The following is a 21,136-nucleotide window of genomic DNA, read 5'->3' as shown; positions in this document are numbered from 1 at the left end:
TGCTGATTCACACCAACCAGTTATATCAAATGAGCTTTTGGAAGCACTGTAGTTATACTATGGAGTTCAGAAATAATATTTTAGTTATATTTCTTTCTCCTACATAGCCCTCCTTTTTTTATGGAAAGATCTGGAATAGCATCTGAAAGTATCTTCTGCCATCTTAATCAAAATATATATTAACATTATGGCACTTCTTGCCATATAAAATTCACCCTGTTTCTAAGTAGTACAAATAGCATCTTACTTTACAGGATGCTACTTAAAACAGTAACAGTAGTGCGTTCCTGATTCTGTTTCAAGTCCTCGGTTATACTGCCCAGCCTGTTTCCATCTGTAATGAGAACTGAACATCTTTGTGCTTCTCCAGTTAGAACTAAAATGAACATATAAAGGTTTTTTAGTTTAGGTGACTGTTTACACAAGTCACTGTACCGGAAACATACATGCATGAGGGATCCTAAGATTATTTATTTCAGTACATCAAAGAAAATGGACAAAAGAGCATTAGATCTGAAATAGGACATTCCGGTTGGTAATTAACAAACAATTCTAATAAGCACCGTGCTGAGAAACAGTTGCAAAGAATGGAAACATAGCCATTGATGTTTAAGTTGCAGTTTCCTGTTAAAGCTTACAACAGGGTGAGAATGGAACAAAGTAGAGAAAGTTTCTAATACACCACAGAAGACCCATTTCAAAATGTTATTTATATGTATTTAGCATGCATGTAACCTGCCAGATCAACAAAGCAACAAATTATAGTAGGAGGTGTGTTTTGAACCAGTGTGTCCTGCTGTCTAATACAATTCAGACTGATCTTTCATATTAGCGTCTTGCCCCCACTGAGTTTTCCAGTTCAACCATTAAAGCTGTTTACAGAAAATTTTGGCATACAAATGGGAAACCCCACACAGAAATCTGTATGCTAAAAGCAGCTAGCTGTCTGCTGTTAGCTATCGCAGGCTGGCGACTGCACATCAGCTAATAAAGATTTTAAAAAATGATTGATACAAGACCAGAAAAAGGTTACTTATTAGAAGCAAAATATTTTTGAGTTCCTAGTTATTATTTAAAGAACACAACTCAGTTTATAAATGTTTCAGTTTGGTTTTGTAGAATGAATAAGAGTTAACTTACAAACAGAAGTAAAAATAAAAGCAAACAAACTAAACAACCTCTTGTGGGCTTTGTCCATTCTGGAGTATTAAAGGCCCTGTTGCAGCCAAACATCTGCCCGAGAGATTAGTTAATTATACTCAGGTCTTTGTGTCCAGAAGATGGGGGGGATCAGTCCTCTCTTCTCTCCAGTTTTACCCCTTTCCATACGGAATACTGTACTTTTATTTATTCTGAAATAAATCTCATTTAAATAAGAAGCTTCGCTACATTATTCATCCCCCCTGGCAGCACAGCTCTACTGTCTGATGATGAGATCTACAGACATATATTTTCTGTAGCTGTATCTCAACCTACCTGCTTAGAAATCTGCTGTTTCTGTAGAGTGTTCCTGGACTGATTTTAGTGTCTGCTGGTAGGGACTCAGCAGTGAAATTTGGGGGCAAACTGGGGGATGGAAAAAAAGATCTCTGTCTTCACAGCTCATTCACTGTGCTTTCACAGCTTTGCCTATTGCAATTTGGTTGCACGTGCCCTAAAAAAAAAAAAAAAGTATGATCTTTTGGAAGTCATGCATTGTATCAGGACTTCCCACACATCATAGGAGTTGTCTAAAACAATGAGGTTGCCTTTAAGTTCTCTCATGTATTTTGAGAGGGGGAAGGGGAAATCTAAAAATAAAAGTCTAACAAGAGCAGTCTAAATAGATAGTGTCACAGGTACTTCCTGTGACTTAAAGACCTACATAAAACAGAGCCATCTTTCCAATAGAAAAAGATTTTTTTAGTAAGAATACTGCCTGTTTAAATACAGGCTTTCAGAAAACTCCCAAGCACTTTACCTGTATCAGGGTAACATAAGGACCGACTCTTTCTTTGTATTCTAGTACTGTCTTCATTAGACTTTCTGCCTGGATGCATAAACAAAGGTAGAAAACAAATCAAGGCAAAATGTTGTTTGTCATAGTTGAAGGTGAAAATGGGAAATAAGTGCGTATGGTTATGCTTTCCCACCCACACATTTCTTTGAGATACAAAACTATACCAAAGGTTTTTTTCTTTCAAAAATAAAATGATAGACAAAAGATTATTTTCTCCCTGTTTTTTAATTACATGAAAGATGAGACGTCTGCTTATCTAGAAAGATGCTGAGTATCTGACTTAGTAAAATAAGCATATCGCAAGTGAGCAACAGGGAAGGAAATGTATTTTTGCTTGACTTTGTAATCCTGTTTCCTGTCTTTCCATGTCCCACCTCCCTTCCATCAGCTTCTTTAAATAATCATTCAACTTCAACAAATACATCAACAGTCATACTAGTTATGGTTCCATGCCTCCAAGCAAAGCTCTTATTGTATACAATTAAAAGGCTCAAGCAGGGCTTTCCTAGCAGAAACAAGAAAAAATACAGCTGATGTTTTTGATAGTTTTTTTAAAAAAAAAAAAAAAGATAAAAGTAGGGAAAAACCAACCAAATTCTGAAGTGCTTTTTCAGAATTAGAAAGCAGTAAAACCTACTCAAGTAATTTTTAGGTCACTTTGAAAACCAGGAGATAACCAGGTAAACCCCTGACGGACTTTCTAAAGGTTGCACAGCACATCCTTCTACATTACAAGTAGACACCAACAGTCACTAATACCTAATCCTCTACTTTAATCACTGAAAACAGAGTCAGGATACTGAAGTAGTGCATATATAGTATTCATTTATAGATATGCCCAGTACATAGAGACCTTTGACACATGAAAAGAAAGCTGGCCAATATTACTGTGGCTGGGAGTGATCCACTTTGTGATGGAGCTGCCCACAGGAAAATAAGCTAAATTTTGGAAAATTAAAAAAATGGGAAGAAGAGTAAGAGAATGAATCTCTGGTCTAGATTTCTTCATTCGTCTCAGGAAAAGCAGTAAATTTCAGATACTCAGACTGACAGTTGTTTGGTGTTCTTTTTAAAAGCACATGTATTTTAAAGTGCCGTAATACGTATTTTAAAGTTTCTCCATGATCTTACAACTTACAGAATCAAATCTTGCATTTCCTCAGCACTGTTTCATGCATCTTAACATATCCCAAATAGTTCAAGCTGTTTTAAAATTTGGCTAAAAGGTCTAAACTCCACACATTATAATGTATAAATTGTTGTTGCAGAAATGCCTCTTTGTTTTTCTTCATGATCTAGTAAGATGGTATCACAACAGATGTCTCTGGAGTAGAGACAGTGCATGCTGGGCGGTGGTAGAAAGGTTTTCTCCTGAGTAAATGTGATCAGCATTCAGAGAAAATTTTCACCTGTTCAGAATGAAAGTTTAATTTCCTCCATTCAATTATATTTATCATCATGCTGGTAGTTATTGAGAAGAAGCCAGTGCAAATAAGATAATTTGTTGTTTGTTGTAAATCATGATATGGAAGACCTCATCAAAACAGAAGAGGAGAAAGAAAATTTCTAACAACAACAGAATTAAGTAATATTAGCTGATAAGACTAACGTTTCCATTTGAAACTTCAGACGAAAAGTGAATCCTCAATTTCTCTCTGTTGGTATTTATCAAAATACAATTATAAGTTTTCTCTATAAATATCTAAACTTAATAATACAATTTGCAGAACTACAGAATCCGCACCTTTCCTTCTTTCCTGGCTGCCAATGCTCATGTCACACTGAGTTAGGATTCCCCCATCTCAAGCCTTTTTTGGTTAAATTTCCTTTATTTTCCAGCTTATACTACTTCTTTCAATGATAGGAAATAATTTCCAATTAGTCATTCAGAAGCCAAGGTCATCTTGAGCAAATTCTGCCCTCAACCAAAGACAAAATGGAAATGCAGAACAGCAAGAGTTGGCAGCAGACAGATAATAAGGGAATACCGAGTGGCACGTTCTGAAGTGTAATTACCTCTGAGAAGTATAAAGCATGGGGAGAAGAAATTCAGTGTTATTATTTTGATGGAGCCAAACACATTGGTTATTGTAACTTTTAGTAATTAGTGTTACTTAGTAAGTTAAAATTGAGATATTTAATGTTACAACTTATTTATTATTTAACAATTTATTATTGTTGAGTTGCAATCCATCTGCTAGATTACTTCAAAAGAGGCTGCTGATATAGCGTATATTGTATAAATATAGCCGGTTCTGGGAGAGAGAGCTCAAGACCGACAGAAGGGGATGCCCACTCAGGCTGTGGCACACAGCTCAGCTCCATGCCAGCTGTCCAGCGTTCAGAGCATCTGTCTATCAGATGAAAGGCAAGGTCTGTTCCTAGCCTTTGATCACAAGTGTTTGTACTGCAGATCCACCATTATTCCAGCTTTTGTCTGAGGAGCTGCTGCTCCAGGAGGGCAGGTGGCAGTTCTCTGTCAACCTGCTTGGTGTCTGCTCAAACTGAATCAAGTTGAACAAGCACCAGACAGGCACAAGTATGGGAATCACTACGGGCACAGCTTATTGCTAGAGCTTTATGAGTTAGAGAAGAAAGAAAAAAAAAAAGTGAATTTCCACTTCATCTCTTGGTTCAGATGGTTTTCTCTTAATGAAACAAAGAAAAAAGAGAGAAAGAGTTTTTCAAAGTTTTGCATATGAATAGTATCTAGAAACACTAGGAAAGTCCCTAATACCTGGCAATTTTTGTGGGGGATTTTTAAACATCCCACTGTCAGAAGATTTTTTTTGAAGTGCCTCTTCTGCATAAATGCATTTTCCAGCTCCAAGAGAGGATTTTTATTTCTTCTTGACTTTGTTAAATAGCTTTTGTTTGACTCCTTTTTGTCACAGGGTAAAGACAAAAGGCAACCATCAACCCTTAGAGCGCTTGAATTCTGTTAGGCAGTGGTAAGCTGGGACTAAACACTCCTGAAGCTTTGTAGTTTCCGATAGGCTGCAGATACCAATATGTGGTATGGTCCTCGTATACTAGCCATCTATGTAGAAGGTGGGACCCTGTTTTACCAGCAAAAAAATAACAGCAACAAGCAGAAATTAACAGACATTAACTGAGAAAGTAATATGCACATCAGTGGATTGACACCAGTCGCAGATTTCTCACCGCAGCTTTCATCCCAAGCCTTAATAAAACCAGGACTTTTTTTCCTCTTATCAAGGTGCAGATAGATGAGACAGGCTTAGCGATACAGCTGACTGCAGCTAAAACAAGGCAGGCCTGTTCTCCCCTCTCCCAGCCAACCTCTACTGATTTCACGTGCACTAGTCCTTAACAATAAGCTCATCCTTTACTGAGCAGTTTCGGTGCACCGAGGAGCAGAAAACCCGTTCAGCAAAAAAGTGCGAGTGGTTTCCATCCCAGTTAGCAAGCTAGATTGGCTCACTAAGGAGTCAGATTGGCAGTGGACTGGCACAAGGCAAGGGCTGGCACCCCACAGCCAGGAGCGCAACCATTCTTGGCAGCAATTAATTTGCTCTGGCTGTTGCTGTTGGACCCTATCTTTACCTTACCTCTACATGAAGCTCCACTCACTCTTAATCTTTTGCAGGAAGATCATAGCCATTTCCCATGTGCCTGTATTCCCTTCCCAAAGTTACATGCTGACACTACGCAGAGACAGCTTGGGAATATGCTCAGTGAAGGGGACTACAGATATATTCCTGGACCTGAAGTTCAGCTGTGCTGAAGGAAGTGTGCAGCGAGAACATCGTTACTACCCTTAGAGCCAAGAAGCTGGCAGGGAGAAACCAGTAATGGCAGATCTTTGGCATTGCCGTTTGACATGGAAATCAGCAGTGTGTCCTTAATGTTAAATCCCCCCTGACTGCCCAGCAAGGAACAGGCAGGGAGGGAGTACTTAGCGTTTCACCTGTGTGTCCTGGGGTGGTATTACTCACCACTTCTTTTCTCCAGAGAAACTCCTAAAATCACAGTCTTGTCCATAACTCCCGTTCCTCAGGGTAATCGATACAGATGATTTTGCTGGAGTAAAGCACCACCCTGAACTGCTTTTAAAGAGATCAGAGGAGGCACAGCACTAGGACTACTTTGAGTGTGCACTGGTTGCACTGTGGGGCACGTACTTTGTTTGTCCTGAGAAGACTTCAGAAACCCTAGAAATATTAGAAAGCTTAGTCTCATTGCTAACAATGCCATGGCAGTCAAACCTTCTCTAGAAGGGAACATTTTGTACATCAGTTATTTAAAGAGTCCTATGTCTTTCACCTTAGTCTCTACCTGGAACCACAGTATAACCAACAGCATGGTATTTAATACCAAGCAGCTTGGAACAAGTCTCCATGATTAAAATTACCATTTTTAATGTAATATTTCTTTACCCTGTAATTGAAGTCAAAACTTATTATGAAAAAGTCTTTCAGATTACTTGGATTTCATGCAAAAGCACCCATGAAATGATTCGGTTTTGTCTGTCTAGTAAAAAGTGTTAGAAATATATGTTCACTGTCATAGTAGTAGTTGGCATATAGCAGTAGTGTGTTCACATTTCTATCGGATGTGTTCACACCCTTGTTTCTAATACAGCAATTTGTATGAGATATCTACAGAAAATACAGCATAAGTTTAAGTATGTGTAAACTTACTGTGCCACATTCAGAGAAAGCAAAAATAAATGAAGTTCTGAGTGGCAGCAAAATATGATGAGAATAAAAACTAATCAGAAAGGAAGGAAAATAGAATGAGTCCAGAACTGGAAACCATACAGGAAAAGAAATGAACTGGATTAATTCTAATGAATAGCTGAAAACTGTATAAGCACTGAATAAAGGGCACCTGAATGAATGATACGTGAACACTGAATAAAAGGCATGAAGGATATTGAGAAACACTGAATAAATACATCACCACGAAAGGAGCTGCTTGAGAGTCCTCAATCATTCCAATTTGATAAATACAGCACAAACCAATATTACTTCAAATTTGTGCCCAGTTCTCAGTCACACATCAGCAGTTCTGCACCTTATTTATGGTGGTATAAAAATACAGACATTTTTTGGTTCTTTGGCTCGGGACAAGAGTTGTTTCTTCCTTCATCTTAGGCGCATTATTTGTTGAAGGAGAAAAATCATTCACAGACATTAAAATTTAAGTCTCTGCTTTATGCTGAGGAAGCTTTTCTGCTTGCATCATTACTGTATTGATACGCTTACAATTTTTTGTTGGCAGAAGTGCTACGTGCTAACAACAACATCCTATTGAAAATGGAAGACATGATAAAATCATGCAGAATAGGCTGACAGGAAAGCCCTTTCAAAACAGCTGTGTTAGCAGTGGAGCAATTTGATCTTCAAATGATGTACATCTTGGAGTTGTATCTTTACAATCTCTGTAGAGCATTGTTAAGAATATTTTATTACAATGGCACTAACTGATGCTGCACTGCAAGGCTGAACCAGCACTAACAAAGGTCGAGAACAGTAGGGGAGTCTTTTCCACCTGCACTAAGCTGTAGCTCATAGACACTGAAGCACGTTTGTGATTTCCAGAGGGACACCCTGAATTCTGAGTTTTTGAAAGTTGTATTTACTTGCGCTTGCAGGGCAAATATCATGGTAATCCCATGCATATAGCAGTGATCATCTCAAACTGTTTAAGAGAAGAAAGAAGAATATTGGCTGCAGCTAGCATGCCTGTACAGGTAATGAATTACATTTCATTAATCTGCTCCATGTTAATCTGCTCACGTGCTTTTAGGACCAAATGCTGTCCTCTCATTCCACTAGAGTGATTTGTGTGCACTAGGGGTTGCCAAATGTTGCCCTTTAAACTCATGTTTGTACTCCATTAGTGGCTCTACTGCTGCAAACATTGCTATAAGTGACTTCTATGTCACAGCTAATCTTCAAAGACTTTAATCTGTGGGAAAGGCTTTAAAGAGATTATTCTTTGCAAGCAGATGTGTATATTTTAAATTATGCAATGCATTAGTTCATATTAATTATGTAATGCAAAAGACATTCCATCTGATACCTTGCAAAGGCATTGGATAGTTTTTATGTTGTTTGAAGAAAGAAACTTTAAAATTACATATAAAACCTATTTTGGGGAAATTGTTACATGGTTAAAACCCAGATAGAATTTTTAAGTCAACTGTGTTCTTTTTAATCACCTGTGGATGTAATACATATTCTTCTGTGAATGTTGTGACATGGGTCTTTTTCAGAAATCTAATAATCTATGTTTCAGTTTCTTTAATTTACTAGATGTTTAATGTTTGCAGTATACCCACACCCTTTCACCTTTTGGATTTCAAAGTTAAAGCGGCATGTTTTTAAATCTGTGGAGTCTCCAGATGGTTGAAGACCAGCTTCTGAATTCCCTCTCTATGCTAGAACTTGCAGTACAGTTACTATCACTTGTTATTATTAGTCATCCACCCCTTATCTGTTCAATGTGTTCCAGGGGCCACTGGAAAAGTCTCTGCAAAACTCTGTGGTTTCAGAACGACAAAGAAATGTAGAGCACAAAGTGTCAGCCATCAAGAACAGTGCTCAGGTATTTTTTTGTCCTGTCTGCTGTTTACACAGATACTCATACAGGCATACCTGAACTATCTTTAAGCTGGGTAGCACAAATACTTTTGCTACCAAGCTGCGCCAACCGTTTTCCATTTTTTTGAGGATCTCAGCCCAGACTAACTACTCAGGATGTACCTGGATCGTCAGGTTTTTACAGCTGCTCTGCATTCAGCATGAGACCTACCTATTTTAAAGCTATCACACTCGTCCCTATGCGAGTTGCAGGCATACCTACTGTCTCTAAAGAGATGTGAGGTTCCGTAAATGTGTTTCTGCAACTTCACCTCTTTTACTTGGGTCAGCAGTAGTTAGCCTTCATGACCTCTGAGTCACATACCAAGATCTTTGTAAAGCTGAAGGCTATGAGACATAATTACGTGTTTTGCAGATGTGAGGGGAGAAGAACATTAGGAGCTGATGGTGACAATTCTCCAAGAGTTTCCCATACCATTGCAGGGCAGAGCTGGGCTGAGCCAAACCTGTAGCTACATCCCACAAAGACCTTGAAAGCTCAGTCAGAGAATACCTGCCTATTCAGTTCAAGGCAGGGTTTTCTATGGCCTTTTTGCTATCCCAGCCCCACTTTCAGCTTTGCAGCAGCCTCAATGTAGAAGTTGTATTTGAAATACCTGTCCATATGCCGTTCAAGAGCAACACTTCTGGTGTACTGGAAAGAGGTCCTAGTAGCATTCTCTCATCAGTGTCTCCCTACATGGGGAAGAAGGGTTAGAGAGATGAAACCCTTAAAAGGATAAAGCTAGCTTTAGAAGAATGTGATACTAGATCTCTATCTACGTATAAAGTTGTAAGATAAGAGTTGCAGAGCAAAAGCAGACAAACCTGCAACCCAGCAGCCTACCATGCTGCTCCTTCTGTGTGGGGAAGTGTAGCCATCCCTGAAAGACCAGTGAAAATAAGAACGATTTCTAGATACAAGGGTTTTTTAGTAGGTAATTAAGTTGAACAAAGAAATCAGCCAGCTCCTTGTGTATGTAATTTCGTACCTTACACATATAATTTAAAAGTTTAGTCTCCAAAATAAAAAGGAAACCAAAATGGCTAATTCTGTGTGTCCTAATTTAGCAAACGAGTTTTTGTATTTTCACAGACACTTAACGAGCACATCTCAGGGAACTAAAAAGGATTGTTTATGAGTTGTTGGCAGAATCAAGGCTTCCTATAAACAGCACAGAAACAGATCTTCGAAGTAAAACAAATTATTTCCTACGGTTTTATTTTCTTTCTTTTCATGTGTCTTTTTTTGAATTATCATTGTTTGGTTACTAGAAAACACTTTCTAAACTTTTGGCAGTACATATGAAAACAAACCCTTGCAAAAAGCCAAAGCAGCAAAAATGTTTCATTTCTTTACCCAAATTCTTAAGTAATTCTCTAAATAAAGTCTCTGAGCTCTGCTGCTGTCACTGGCTCCATCTTTCTTGGTTTTGCACACCCCGTTCCAAGTTCCACTGATGTCAATGCAAAATTATCCATTTGCCCTGTTTTAAAGTTCCAAGAAGAAAGTTACATTATTGGCATAATAATTTCAATTTAGCTCAGGCTAAATGTAATCATTCCTATCTTCCACTATGTCATTGAACTGGTAAACAAGAAGTGGTTAAGCTGTATCAACTAGTGTCTGACTGTGGGAGAGAGGATAATTTCTGAATTAGTAAAATTCTTTATGAACAAGTAAAATAAATCTGTTGTTACAAATGTGCATTTATAATTCAATCGTCTTTTTTAAAGTTTACAAGATAGTAAACCAGAGTTCCCAGTACTGCTTAGGGATTTTCAAATGGTAGGCAAGGAAAATACTACATTATGCATTTGTCCATTACAAAACAAACTCCTTCTTATGTCACTGTGAACACCCAAGTAATTTTACTTTCTCTTCCTGGGAAAGATGACTGACCAAGATGTCAAATACTTGGAAGACTTGCAAGAGGAATTTGACTTCAGATATAAAACAATACAAAGCTTAGGTAAGAGTTTTTATAATAACTTTTAAATTCTCTAGGAAATGGCTGATTCCGCAGCTAGACCCCAGTATCAGGGGGGTTTTGTGCATTACCCAGATAATATATGTAAACATAAAAACAGATTTTTAGTTTATATAAAGTTATAGTCATGGAACATAATGACTCTTTTAGGGTTAAGAGGGTAAAGAGGATCTTGTTGAGCAAGTATAGTTATTTTCTGTAGATAAGCTGCATAATGGCATGAAAAGTAGTAATTTTCTAATTTAAAGAACCTATTTTCAATTTCCTCACCTTTGACATGGGCCTTCCTTGGCAGGATGTGGAAGAGCCTCTTACTTGCTAGAGTAGAGTTGTGCAAAACTGATTTTTTTAGCCTCTAACTTGGCTTTCTATTCTTTTTTGACCACAGTGGTGATAATCAGCTGGTAAGCACTCTGAATGCATGTTTGACCAGCCTGTGATGGTTGAGATCTGCACATGGCAACAGGCCTTGCATGATCTCTTTCAGAAAAGAAACTGAGGTCCACTTGTGTCTGCTCAGATATTTTCACATTATCTCCCTTTGAACATGCAAAGATATTGGGCTTGAAACGTCCGAGTTCTTAAACACGTCAATTCTATATGTTTAAGGCTGGATATGGCCAGGCAATCAGAAGAGATCAAGTTGGCATGGTTTAATGAGTTGTTAGTCATCAGGCCAATCATCATTATTGACCACGCAGATGATTGAAGCCTGCCCCATTTGCAAAATAAAACATGCTTACATAAATTACTTTCAGGGCTTAAAATTTCACTGTGTCAACAAATGCTCTATACCAGCACAGCCAATTTGCAGTACCTTAAAATGTGTGTGAGCAATTGCTGTGGCTGAGCTGACAATCAGTTACTTGTCTGCCTCTATTGAAACATCTACCCTAACATAATGGGAAGATGTCAGTCCATAGCTTAGCAGAGACACAGTTGGCACCAATTTCTTTTTTGAAGGTAGCATGAAAGATGCAAGTAGAGCAAAAGGTGGGGGAGAGCTGCGTATGAAAGAGCACGGGGCAAGCTTGGGGAAGCTTGAAACTCATGCATGATCCGGAGAAGGAAAAACGTTACGGAGAGGGGGAAATACCCAGCGATCAGTACTCCTGGCTGCTGAAATCCCCACAGTGATGAACACTTTATCTCCGTTTCAAATGCCTAACCTCCATTCTCTCAGCCAGATGTGTAATTCACATCAAGTCCAAAGAGCTTTAGTCTAACTGCAGACACCACAAGCATATTTCAGTAGTGTACAGATCAATCACTGATCCAAGCCAGATGTACCTAGTACACATAAGTATGCACATGAATAAGAAATGTATGGATTTCTAGGCATCATCCATATGTTTTCTACCTTTTCCTGTTACACACACACACCTAAAGAGTTGAGTCATAAAACCTTATCTTAAACTTGTACTAAAGTTAGTCCATTCAAATGAAATACACTTTTACATAATCTACTGATGTCTGCAGTTTGTTTTTTCACTAGTTCATACTGCAGCCTGGTCGTGGTTTTTTCCCCTCCTCCCCTTATATAAACACGCACACGCACCCACACACGCATTTATACTGATTTTTTCATCCCCTGCAGAGCAGAGCGACAAAAACAGCGCCCTCATTAAACAGGAAATGTTGGCATTGCAGGCGATGCTCAATACTTTAGACTACAAGAGAAAGGTTAGTGACACGTTTTGTAATTTGTGGTTCGTTTGCTTTCTCCCCTTATTCCCACACTGCATACTCAAATGTGTATGCGTGCCTTTTTCAATTGTCCTCTCAGAAAAACAGACAAATAACATAGGACTTAAAAATCCACAAAAGGTTTGGGTGGGTATGGGTGATTTTGACTAGCGGTTAAGAAATTGGTAATTAAGCAATGGCTCAATCAAGGATATGGTTCTGAGGCGAGGGCATCACTCCACAGGACCTCTTATGTACTGTGCTAAGTGGATAACTTAGCTGGCAGTCTGTAGCTTTTAACTTAAATAAAAAGTATTCAAAGTAAATGTAATCTAATAATTGCAAAGAAAATAAACAAACAAAACCCAACAACCCCCCAATGGTACCTTGCTCTTCTCAGCAACTGAGACTTGCAAATATGACAAATATTCAGCTGACCACTTCAGAAGACAGTACATTTAGGCAATTTGTTTGAGTCCATGTACTTTTTACGGTTAAAAGCAAGCAACCAAAAAACCAATGCACTGGATATGATGCAAAACAAAAGGAGAACTTTTTGACCTTGACACTGCTTGCAAGTGTCAACTTGTTGGAGGTGTTATGCCCACAAAGAATGCAACAATCCTCCCTCCCACTCCCCCACCCCCCCAAAAAAAAGAAATTTTACTGAGGAAGAGTTCATAGAGATTCAGGATTAATTTCAATTACAATGGGTGATGAATCCAGTCGCCTCTGAGTTAAAGAAACTGAAGTGGTAGGGACTAAATATGTTACTTTCAAAATAATTGAAAAAAAGTAATCAGCGTTTTATGATAATTGCTGAATTTTGCGGCTGTTCCCTGTGGTCAGTTTCTGACACCTTTCCTATTTTACAGGAAGTACTCAGTAAAATAGGGCGTGTGATTCATGAAATCGATACACTTATGAGCAACATGCTGACTGAAGAGCTGCTAGACTGGAAGAGACGGCAGCAGATTGCCTGCATTGGGGGTCCTCTCCATGGTGGGCTTGATCAGCTCCAGAACTGGTAAACTTGCCTTCAGCTTGTGTTTCCACTGAAAACCACAGGAAGTCTGCTGCACGTGAAATGATCGTTCCTTTAGATCAGTTGCCTTGCTACCTTGCAACAGCAGCAAATTCATTAGCAGCTAAGCAAGTAAATAACAAAAAATACAATTTGTTTTGGTGGACAACATTTGCTATTCAGAATTAATAACATTACAGTGAACTGCTGAGCCTGAGCCGTGGCAGTCACTCATTTGTTGGTTTGACAGTTGTTCCAGATACATGATACATACCCTCTCGGGAGTTTTGCTTGAGTAAAAACTGTGCTGACTGAGTTTGTCACTGAGGACAGTGGGAGTTTTGTCTAGGCAGGAGCTGGGTAGACACTTTGTGCTTTGACTCATTAGGTACATCACTCCTCCAGACTTCAAACTACACAGGAATTGAATGGTAGTAGTCTCTGTGGTGGCAACTCTAAAGGTGATTGTGAATAAAAAGAAAATAGCATTATATTAAAAAAGATAATGCAGCCAGAGAATGTCAATGTCCTGGTCATTTGTCTCCCATCAAACTTCTCTTCTGGAAAAGGTAGTAAAAAGAAGAAAAAAGGAAGGAAAAAAACCAAGAACCTTTTTAGGTTTGAAGAAAATTTGCCTTTTTTGTGTTGGTTTTTTTTCCCACGGAAGTATTTTTTTTTCCAATGAAGATGTTAAAAATAGCTTTAAAAACGTGATTTTATACACACATACCCTATTAAACTGTTAGCAAGTGTGTTTGGATTTGATTTTCCTTATTGTTTTTATACTTCCTCAGTAGTCTTGGTAACTTGTTAATTTTATATAACTATTATCTTTTAAAGAGTACATTTTGCAAAACTAATGAGCTGTAGGAAAGAATTAAAATTGGCACAAGTGTCCTGCATGTAAAACATCAGGACCATGTATATATTTCTTGCAAATTATTACAGACAGCATTGCATTGCTGTTGATGAGGCCTGTTGCGTAAGTATTTATCTTTAAAAATAAAGTAGGTAATTTGCCTGATGTATTTATATACTCCTGTAAACGAAAGATGAATGGACATGAGTTTGGATAAAGCAAGAAAGCACCGATCGGTACTGATTCTGATTTCCCTAAGCAAGAACTTCAGTAGCCATTATGTTCTAAGAAATGGTTTACGTGAAAGATGGCAAACTAATCTTTTGTCTTGCTGTAGTTTTACACTGTTGGCAGAGAGTCTCTTTCAAGTTAGAAGGCAACTAGAAAAACTGGATGAACTGTTGACCAGACTGACTTACGATGGGGACCCTATCCCACTGCAAAGACCTCAGCTGCTGGAAAAAGTCAACTTTCTGCTCTACAATCTTTTCCGGAAGTGCGTAAGCCATTGTCAACTTAGATAAGTTTACCTGAACTGACACAAATTTATTGGCAACAATGAGACCATATTGTTAAGAAGAAAAAAAAATGAAAAAAAGTTTGAGTCTCTGAGGATCTTAAAGACTGAGTTTCCAATATAAAAAGTACGTACAGCTGTCATCAAAACTCCTAGAAACTGAAGGTGCCAGGCAGCTTCTCCTGTGTAGCAGTTAAGGGTTTGTGATCGAGTTCTGACTCTTAAGTGAACACACAAAATCCACTTATTTCAGTGGGAATAATGTACATGCTGCTGAGAAAAGTTGTGGGTTTGTTTTGGGTTTTTTTTTAAGCAAAGTGGCAGGTGCTAATTTGTTTCTTGTCTTTCTTCTTCCCACCAAGACATTCTTCCACCACCGTTCATGCTTCTATTAATAGATAAAATATTATCATCATTCCTCTTTGTTTTTATACTGGTTATACTAGAGATATACCACAGGTGACTGTCTGAAAGCAAAACATGGTCAACTGTTTTTTTATAAAAAATGAGAAAAGATAAAATAATTGTTTAATTTCATTGGAGCCAGGCTCAGTGTATTTTCATACTCTGTTTTATGGTTCTGATAAAAGTCTCAGTCTTCCAGACTTCCATCAGCCTTGTACTTTAGGACTACGGAATTTGTTTTGTTTTGATTTTTAATGTATTCCAAGTATCTGTTTCTTATGAGAACAATTCAACTGTAAGTTAGACCACTGGATCATTTTGAGAACTGAGAGTTGGAATACATACCTCCCACTTCAGCATCTGTAGAGAAATAAGTCTCTAAGAGATACCAGCACTTTTTTTTCCCCTAATACAGCTGTTTGTGTATGCATATTCCTAACAATGTATTTGTTTCACTTCTTTTCACACAGTTCATTCGTGGTTGAAAGACAGCCCTGCATGCCAACACATCCCCAGAGGCCAATGGTTCTTAAAACATTAATACAGTTCACTGTTAAATTAAGGTAAGGAAAGGAAATATGATATAAACTCCTTCCTTGCATACTGCATTTTATCTTAGGAGAATCTATAAAGCAAAGCAGATCAAGTTATGTTAGAGATCCTTTTGACTCCAGGTTGATTCTCTGGAATGGGCATATAAAGGCCACAGAATCTGTCACTCTTAGGAAGTGGCAATAAAAGAGTAAATCAGTGTGAGGAAGAAAGGCAGTTTGTGGCCAAAAGTCAGCACCTTCAGAGTTCTGTATGCACTGAATTCTTGTTTTAATGACTTTGCAAACTGAGTAAATAATGATCCACATCATACAAGCCAACATCAGAATACTCAGAGCCACTTTTGCATGTAAGAAACAGAAACTGCACTGGGGGGGCAGCTCTGGTGAATCAACGACAAGTTATTTCTCTCCCACTAGCTCCTTGCCTGACTTTGTGAAAAGAGCAAAGATTGGAGAGGAACTCTCATCTCATTTCCACCTCGCAGCAAAAAGAATGCATGGAGGGTTAGGGGCTGTGGAAAGGGTACCTCAAGGAAAGTACACATACATCTATGGTGCAGTCACAGATGATACAAATCTATCTCTTAATTATTACTTCTTTGTTGTGTCTCTAGCCATTCCCTCACACATATACTAACTTTTCCACATACTTACAGGGAAGGTAGAACACCTGTCACTGGAACAGCCCAGCTCCTCTTTCTGAGTATACAACCCTGTAAATCGTGATATAATCCTAGATGCCTAATCTGTTTTCAGATTATAATAATTTCAGATACTTTAGTGTGGAGCTACTGGTCTTCAATATTTTCTGGTGAGAAATTTATTCTGTTAATATTAACTTTTACATTTTCTGGTTTGAAGGTTGCTAATTAAATTGCCAGAGCTGAACTACCAGATCAGAGTGAAAGCAACTATTGACAAGTAAGAAACTTTAAAGTGAAGATATTCTCTCTCTCCCTACAGAGACAACACAGGTTTTTCAATTGCTACCCTATCTGATTTAGAGGTTGCTCTAAAAAGGAAAAGAAAAAAAAAAATAAACCCAAACCAAAACAGTTAAAACATCAGGGAAATTATTTTCTTTTTTTAATATGGAAGATTTCTTTGTCTTTTTTTTAAAAAAAGCTGCTATGTCTAATTGATGTTTTCAAATTGGAAGCAAGAAGTCCATTTAAGATTTGTTTCAAGACTTAGATAAAATTCATCAGTCTGAAATGGTAGCATCACATGAAAACTTTAAATCAAACTGTATTGCATTTATGGGATAGTCAGCTTTGAAATACCACTTATCTCTGCTTGCATTAATAGGCCCAGTACCTTCAATGCAGCTGCTCGGAGTAGTACATGAAGCTTGTGCTTGAAAATCTAGTGCTGTAATTAGTAACTATGGCAGCTTACAGAATTTTACCCCTGCCTGAAATTAAGACTGCTACATAAACTCCTCCTTTCTAAGGTGTTTGCTTCTCCTTTGTGTTCCCATTAGTTCTTACAGCAGTCCCAAATGAACAGGATCCCCAGCTTCTTTTGTTGATTATAATTTCCTGAGCAAAAAGCATCTCAGAGCCTGTCTATACTAGGTTTGTGAAAACAGTGTTAATGCTGCCTGGAGTATTTCTATTTGAGTTGATGCATCTTCTCTCAGCATGGTGTATTATTCTGAGCAATACCCAGTACTGTAGAGCAAGGTTGGTTACAGATTGGTGAGGGCACCCTAGCAGGATAAAACATGGGGCAGAAGACTTGCTGTCAAGGTATGATTTCAAAATCAGCAAAGGTGATCCGAGTCCTCACCGCCCACCATCCCCAGCCACAGGTACCAGCTACCCTCCCTTCTTCTGGCTGTTGTGCTTCTGCAGGCCCCTAAAAGCACCTTGACCACACAGACATAGATGTTGGCCCAAAAGGAAGGAAAACAGCCAGTGAGGAAGGAGCAGGCAAGAAGCCAGGACTGTTTCTCTCAAAAGCTGTGTACCGTCCAATTTGCTGCTGTGCACATGTTCTCCCAGTACACTATGAGCTATCTACACAGGCTTGTATTGTCCCAGAACACTGGCACGCAGGCAATTAGAGAGCACTGCAGCTTTGAATACCCACATATCATTCCAACGGTGGGAAAAAAAGCTAGATAAAATATACTACTTGTATCTGGCCAGATGCAAAAGTCTAACTGGACAGTACAAATCTCAGTTCTTTAGTTTAAAAATTGCAGTTGTATTGGTAATACAAATTAACTTTGACAAAGCAAAATCTACCAACTCAAGGTATGTTTCTCAGTACAAGTTATGTCTTACACATTTACTGATGCACAATCTGTTTCCTCCCCCCGCCTCTCTTCTACTTTAGGAATGTTTCAACTGTAAGGTAAGAAAATAAAATACCATATTTCTTAAATTATCCAATACCATATTATTTGAGTACGTAAGTGTAACGTCTTCCATAGTAATCGTAGATTCGTTCTGTGTGGAACACATGTGAAAGCAATGAACATGGATGAATCCGCAAACGGAAGCCTGTCGGTAGAATTTCGACATTTGGTAAGTTTGACTGCTTTTTGTCCTGTCATGTACCTCTGGTAAAGAAATAAAAGATTCTTTAAAAACTATGCAGGGAGAACTGTATTACTGTCAAGTCTACACTCATTTTGCTTTTCCTTATACAGACGGTTTACTCCTAGAACCTCTTTATCCCATTCCATACTTTATCCATTCCATAAGACTATGTATTTTCACAGAAATGACAAAGCAAATCCTAATTAATGCCAGAAAAAGGAAAAGAGTAATCATGCTGAATTACACAGCTTCTCAGAAACTGAGTTTTGTTAAAAAAACCCCAAACAAACAAACAAAACAAAAAACCAAAACCAAACTACACCAGCATTGTCTAGGGGAAATATATAATTGAATGCTTTAGATCTAGTTGAAATTCATCCCTGCAATAACTGTCTTCTGAGAGACTATAGTACTGCTTCTGTAACTTCTCTAATATCCCAGTGAGTCACGCTTTCTGACTAGACTCCCTCACCTATGGTATTTTTTTTGGCTTAACTACAGATGCAGTACATCAGTGTAGTTTTGCAAAAGGAGATAGAGGGTCTTTAGTGCTTTTTTGTATTATACACTTCACAAGCACCCTAATTAACACTTTGTTACATTAACTTAATTTCTTAAAAAATTCTTTAAAAATATCAAAATACTATTCACTGAATAGACTTTTCAAGGCGTAGTGTCAGAGCCTTCATTACAGCATATTTGTATATTGTAAATTAAACCTTATTATATTAAGAACATCATGGTTACAAATTATATTCTTTATATGTACTTCTGTCTGTAGCTTCTTTGGCATATAAATATTGTTTTGCTTTGTACAGCAACCCAAAGAAATGAAATCAAGTGCTGGAAGCAAAGGAAATGAGGTTTGTGCATTTATTTTACATGTTATTTTTGATTACTCTCACAAGTATTTCAGATTGGATTTTATTTAAATCAAAGAGCAATGACGTGTTAGATTTTGAAATATATATTATCCTTAGAATAAGTATTGGACCCACTTATCATACGATGGTGTAAGTATAATGAGAACTTTTCAGAACTACTCACAGAAATTTTAATTACATGCCTTAAATTTGTATATTTAAAAAGTTACAACAGAAGGTAGGAAGTAATAATCTGAACATATGCGTTCCTCTTTAAGGCAGCCTTTTTGGTCGTTTACATTTTGGAAGAAAAAAAAAAAGCTTTTTGAGTTTTTTCTTGAGACAGCTTTTCCTATAGGAACGGTTCTTTAATTACATATTCTGTTGGCCAAGTTTACAGCTGAAGTAAGGGTATAATTATATTTGCATCAGGGAAGTTTGCTTGCCTCAACCAGGACCAAAAGTGTGCTTAGTTTACCAATACTCATCCGAATCCGGTCGTAGGTTCCCCTCTTGTGGTGACACCGTACTATCACACGTTAGCCCTAACAAACCAGCAGGTACTTTGCAGTACCCAGATTTCAGAGACATGCACATACCACCTGGCACAGAAGGTGAAAAGGCATTGCAAGCGCTTGCTTCCCACCAGAGGAGCTTAAAATCCGTACACTCTTGCTTTGCGGAGAGCAGAAAGCAGCAGTATTAACATCGGCGCTACTCCACCCCCAGAACGCCGTGCCCCAGCGTTCCCCTGTGTGGTAGAGCGCTCCTTCCAGGCCTGAGTTACCCTCCAGCACCCCCCGCATCCAGACCACCGCCCCGTGCTTCTTCCCCTGCCCAGCTCCTCGCCCCTTCCCCTTCCTCACTGTCTGCACAGCTCTACCCTACATCCTTCTTCTCAGCTCTGGCTTCCTACAAACCGTGATTCCCCTGAGCGCCCGGGCTGTCACAGACACAATCAGAATCGCAGGCAAGAACGGTACTGCCTTCGTTCGTTCGCCTTCTGCATCACGGGCAGGAGGGGAAAGGAGAACTGTCCCTGCAGGGGAGAAGGCAGCATGTCCTCATCCAGCAACTGGAGGCAGTAGGCAGGGAGGAGAAAGGCACCAGTACGCACAAACTCTAGGGTGGCAGTGGACCGTCGCCGTAAATTTAGCACTGCTATTTAACAGCAAAAATCTACAGATAGATCTCTGACTGAAGCAAGAGTCAGAAGCTTGCAGCCAATGATATAGCCTCTGCCAAAGCTACCAGAACAATTAGTGTCTCCCAAGGTAACTGACATCATAAGATGCTTCTATGAATGCCACCTACCTACCTAGGAAGTGAAATAGGCTGTACTGGTTTAAGGTGTCTCCACACCAGTGCAACTTTTTAGCACAGTAGAAGCGCTGAGGGTAAAGTTGTATTGGCAAGTTTTAAAAAAAAAAAAATTTTAAATAATAAAATCACTCATATCACAGCCCAAATAGATGTAGTTATACAAGCACAAAAGTTACTACAAATAGTCTTTAAGTACAAAGCAAAGGTGTGATCAGCATGGAGAATTTTAACCAAAAACCTAAAGCAGAAGATACTTGTGCATGCTTCACATGGTGTCTCTGAACAGAGTAAGCTGCAACCTGATTAGCAAGACTGAAACTTGAGACTTGCCTCCCCATTACTTTGCCACTTACAAAGTCATTTGCATCAAGACAAGCAAATGCAAAAATGTAGGTGTAAAAATGTTGGTGCTCTACTTTTGGTAGCATTTTACTCCCACTTTCACACATTGTGCCTTTATACCTATATAAAACATAGGGCTGTGGAGAATTAGGACAGCTGAGCTGTGACATGGTTAACTGCTAACTGACTTCCTCCTTGGTCAAATCACAGTCTGTGAAGTCATTATTAGCATGAACTAGGTTGTTGGGGTTTTTTATTAACAGCAACCATAATAATTCAAAAACTTGGTTTGTTACAGGATGTTTACTAAGCTGAGAGTATAGTTGTTAAGTATGGCTTGCCTCAAAAAAAAAAAAAAAAGCAGAAGCTCTCTGTATTTGAGATTTGTCCTTTGATATAGATATGACTTTTTG

At 38.5% G+C, this 21,136-nt stretch overlaps 1 protein-coding gene across 1 annotated transcript in view; it reads left to right on the top strand.

The window, feature by feature from the left end:
- STAT4 (signal transducer and activator of transcription 4) overlaps positions 1-21,136 on the top strand; it is a 43,450-nt gene that overhangs the window by 10,222 nt on the left and 12,092 nt on the right. The window contains exons 4-14 of the mRNA XM_052791504.1: positions 7,620-7,718; positions 8,483-8,575; positions 10,505-10,583; positions 12,199-12,284; positions 13,163-13,314; positions 14,508-14,666; positions 15,563-15,655; positions 16,508-16,567; positions 17,990-18,007; positions 18,087-18,180; positions 19,014-19,058. Coding sequence (XP_052647464.1) covers positions 7,620-7,718; positions 8,483-8,575; positions 10,505-10,583; positions 12,199-12,284; positions 13,163-13,314; positions 14,508-14,666; positions 15,563-15,655; positions 16,508-16,567; positions 17,990-18,007; positions 18,087-18,180; positions 19,014-19,058 — 978 coding nt within the window. The remainder of the gene's footprint in view (positions 1-7,619; positions 7,719-8,482; positions 8,576-10,504; positions 10,584-12,198; positions 12,285-13,162; positions 13,315-14,507; positions 14,667-15,562; positions 15,656-16,507; positions 16,568-17,989; positions 18,008-18,086; positions 18,181-19,013; positions 19,059-21,136) is intronic.

Source organism: Harpia harpyja, chromosome 7 (genome assembly GCF_026419915.1).
Source record: "Harpia harpyja isolate bHarHar1 chromosome 7, bHarHar1 primary haplotype, whole genome shotgun sequence".
NCBI classification, from domain to species: Eukaryota; Metazoa; Chordata; class Aves; order Accipitriformes; family Accipitridae; genus Harpia; species Harpia harpyja.
Note: the sequence above shows the minus strand (reverse complement) of the source record. Positions and strands in the feature narration are given on the sequence as shown.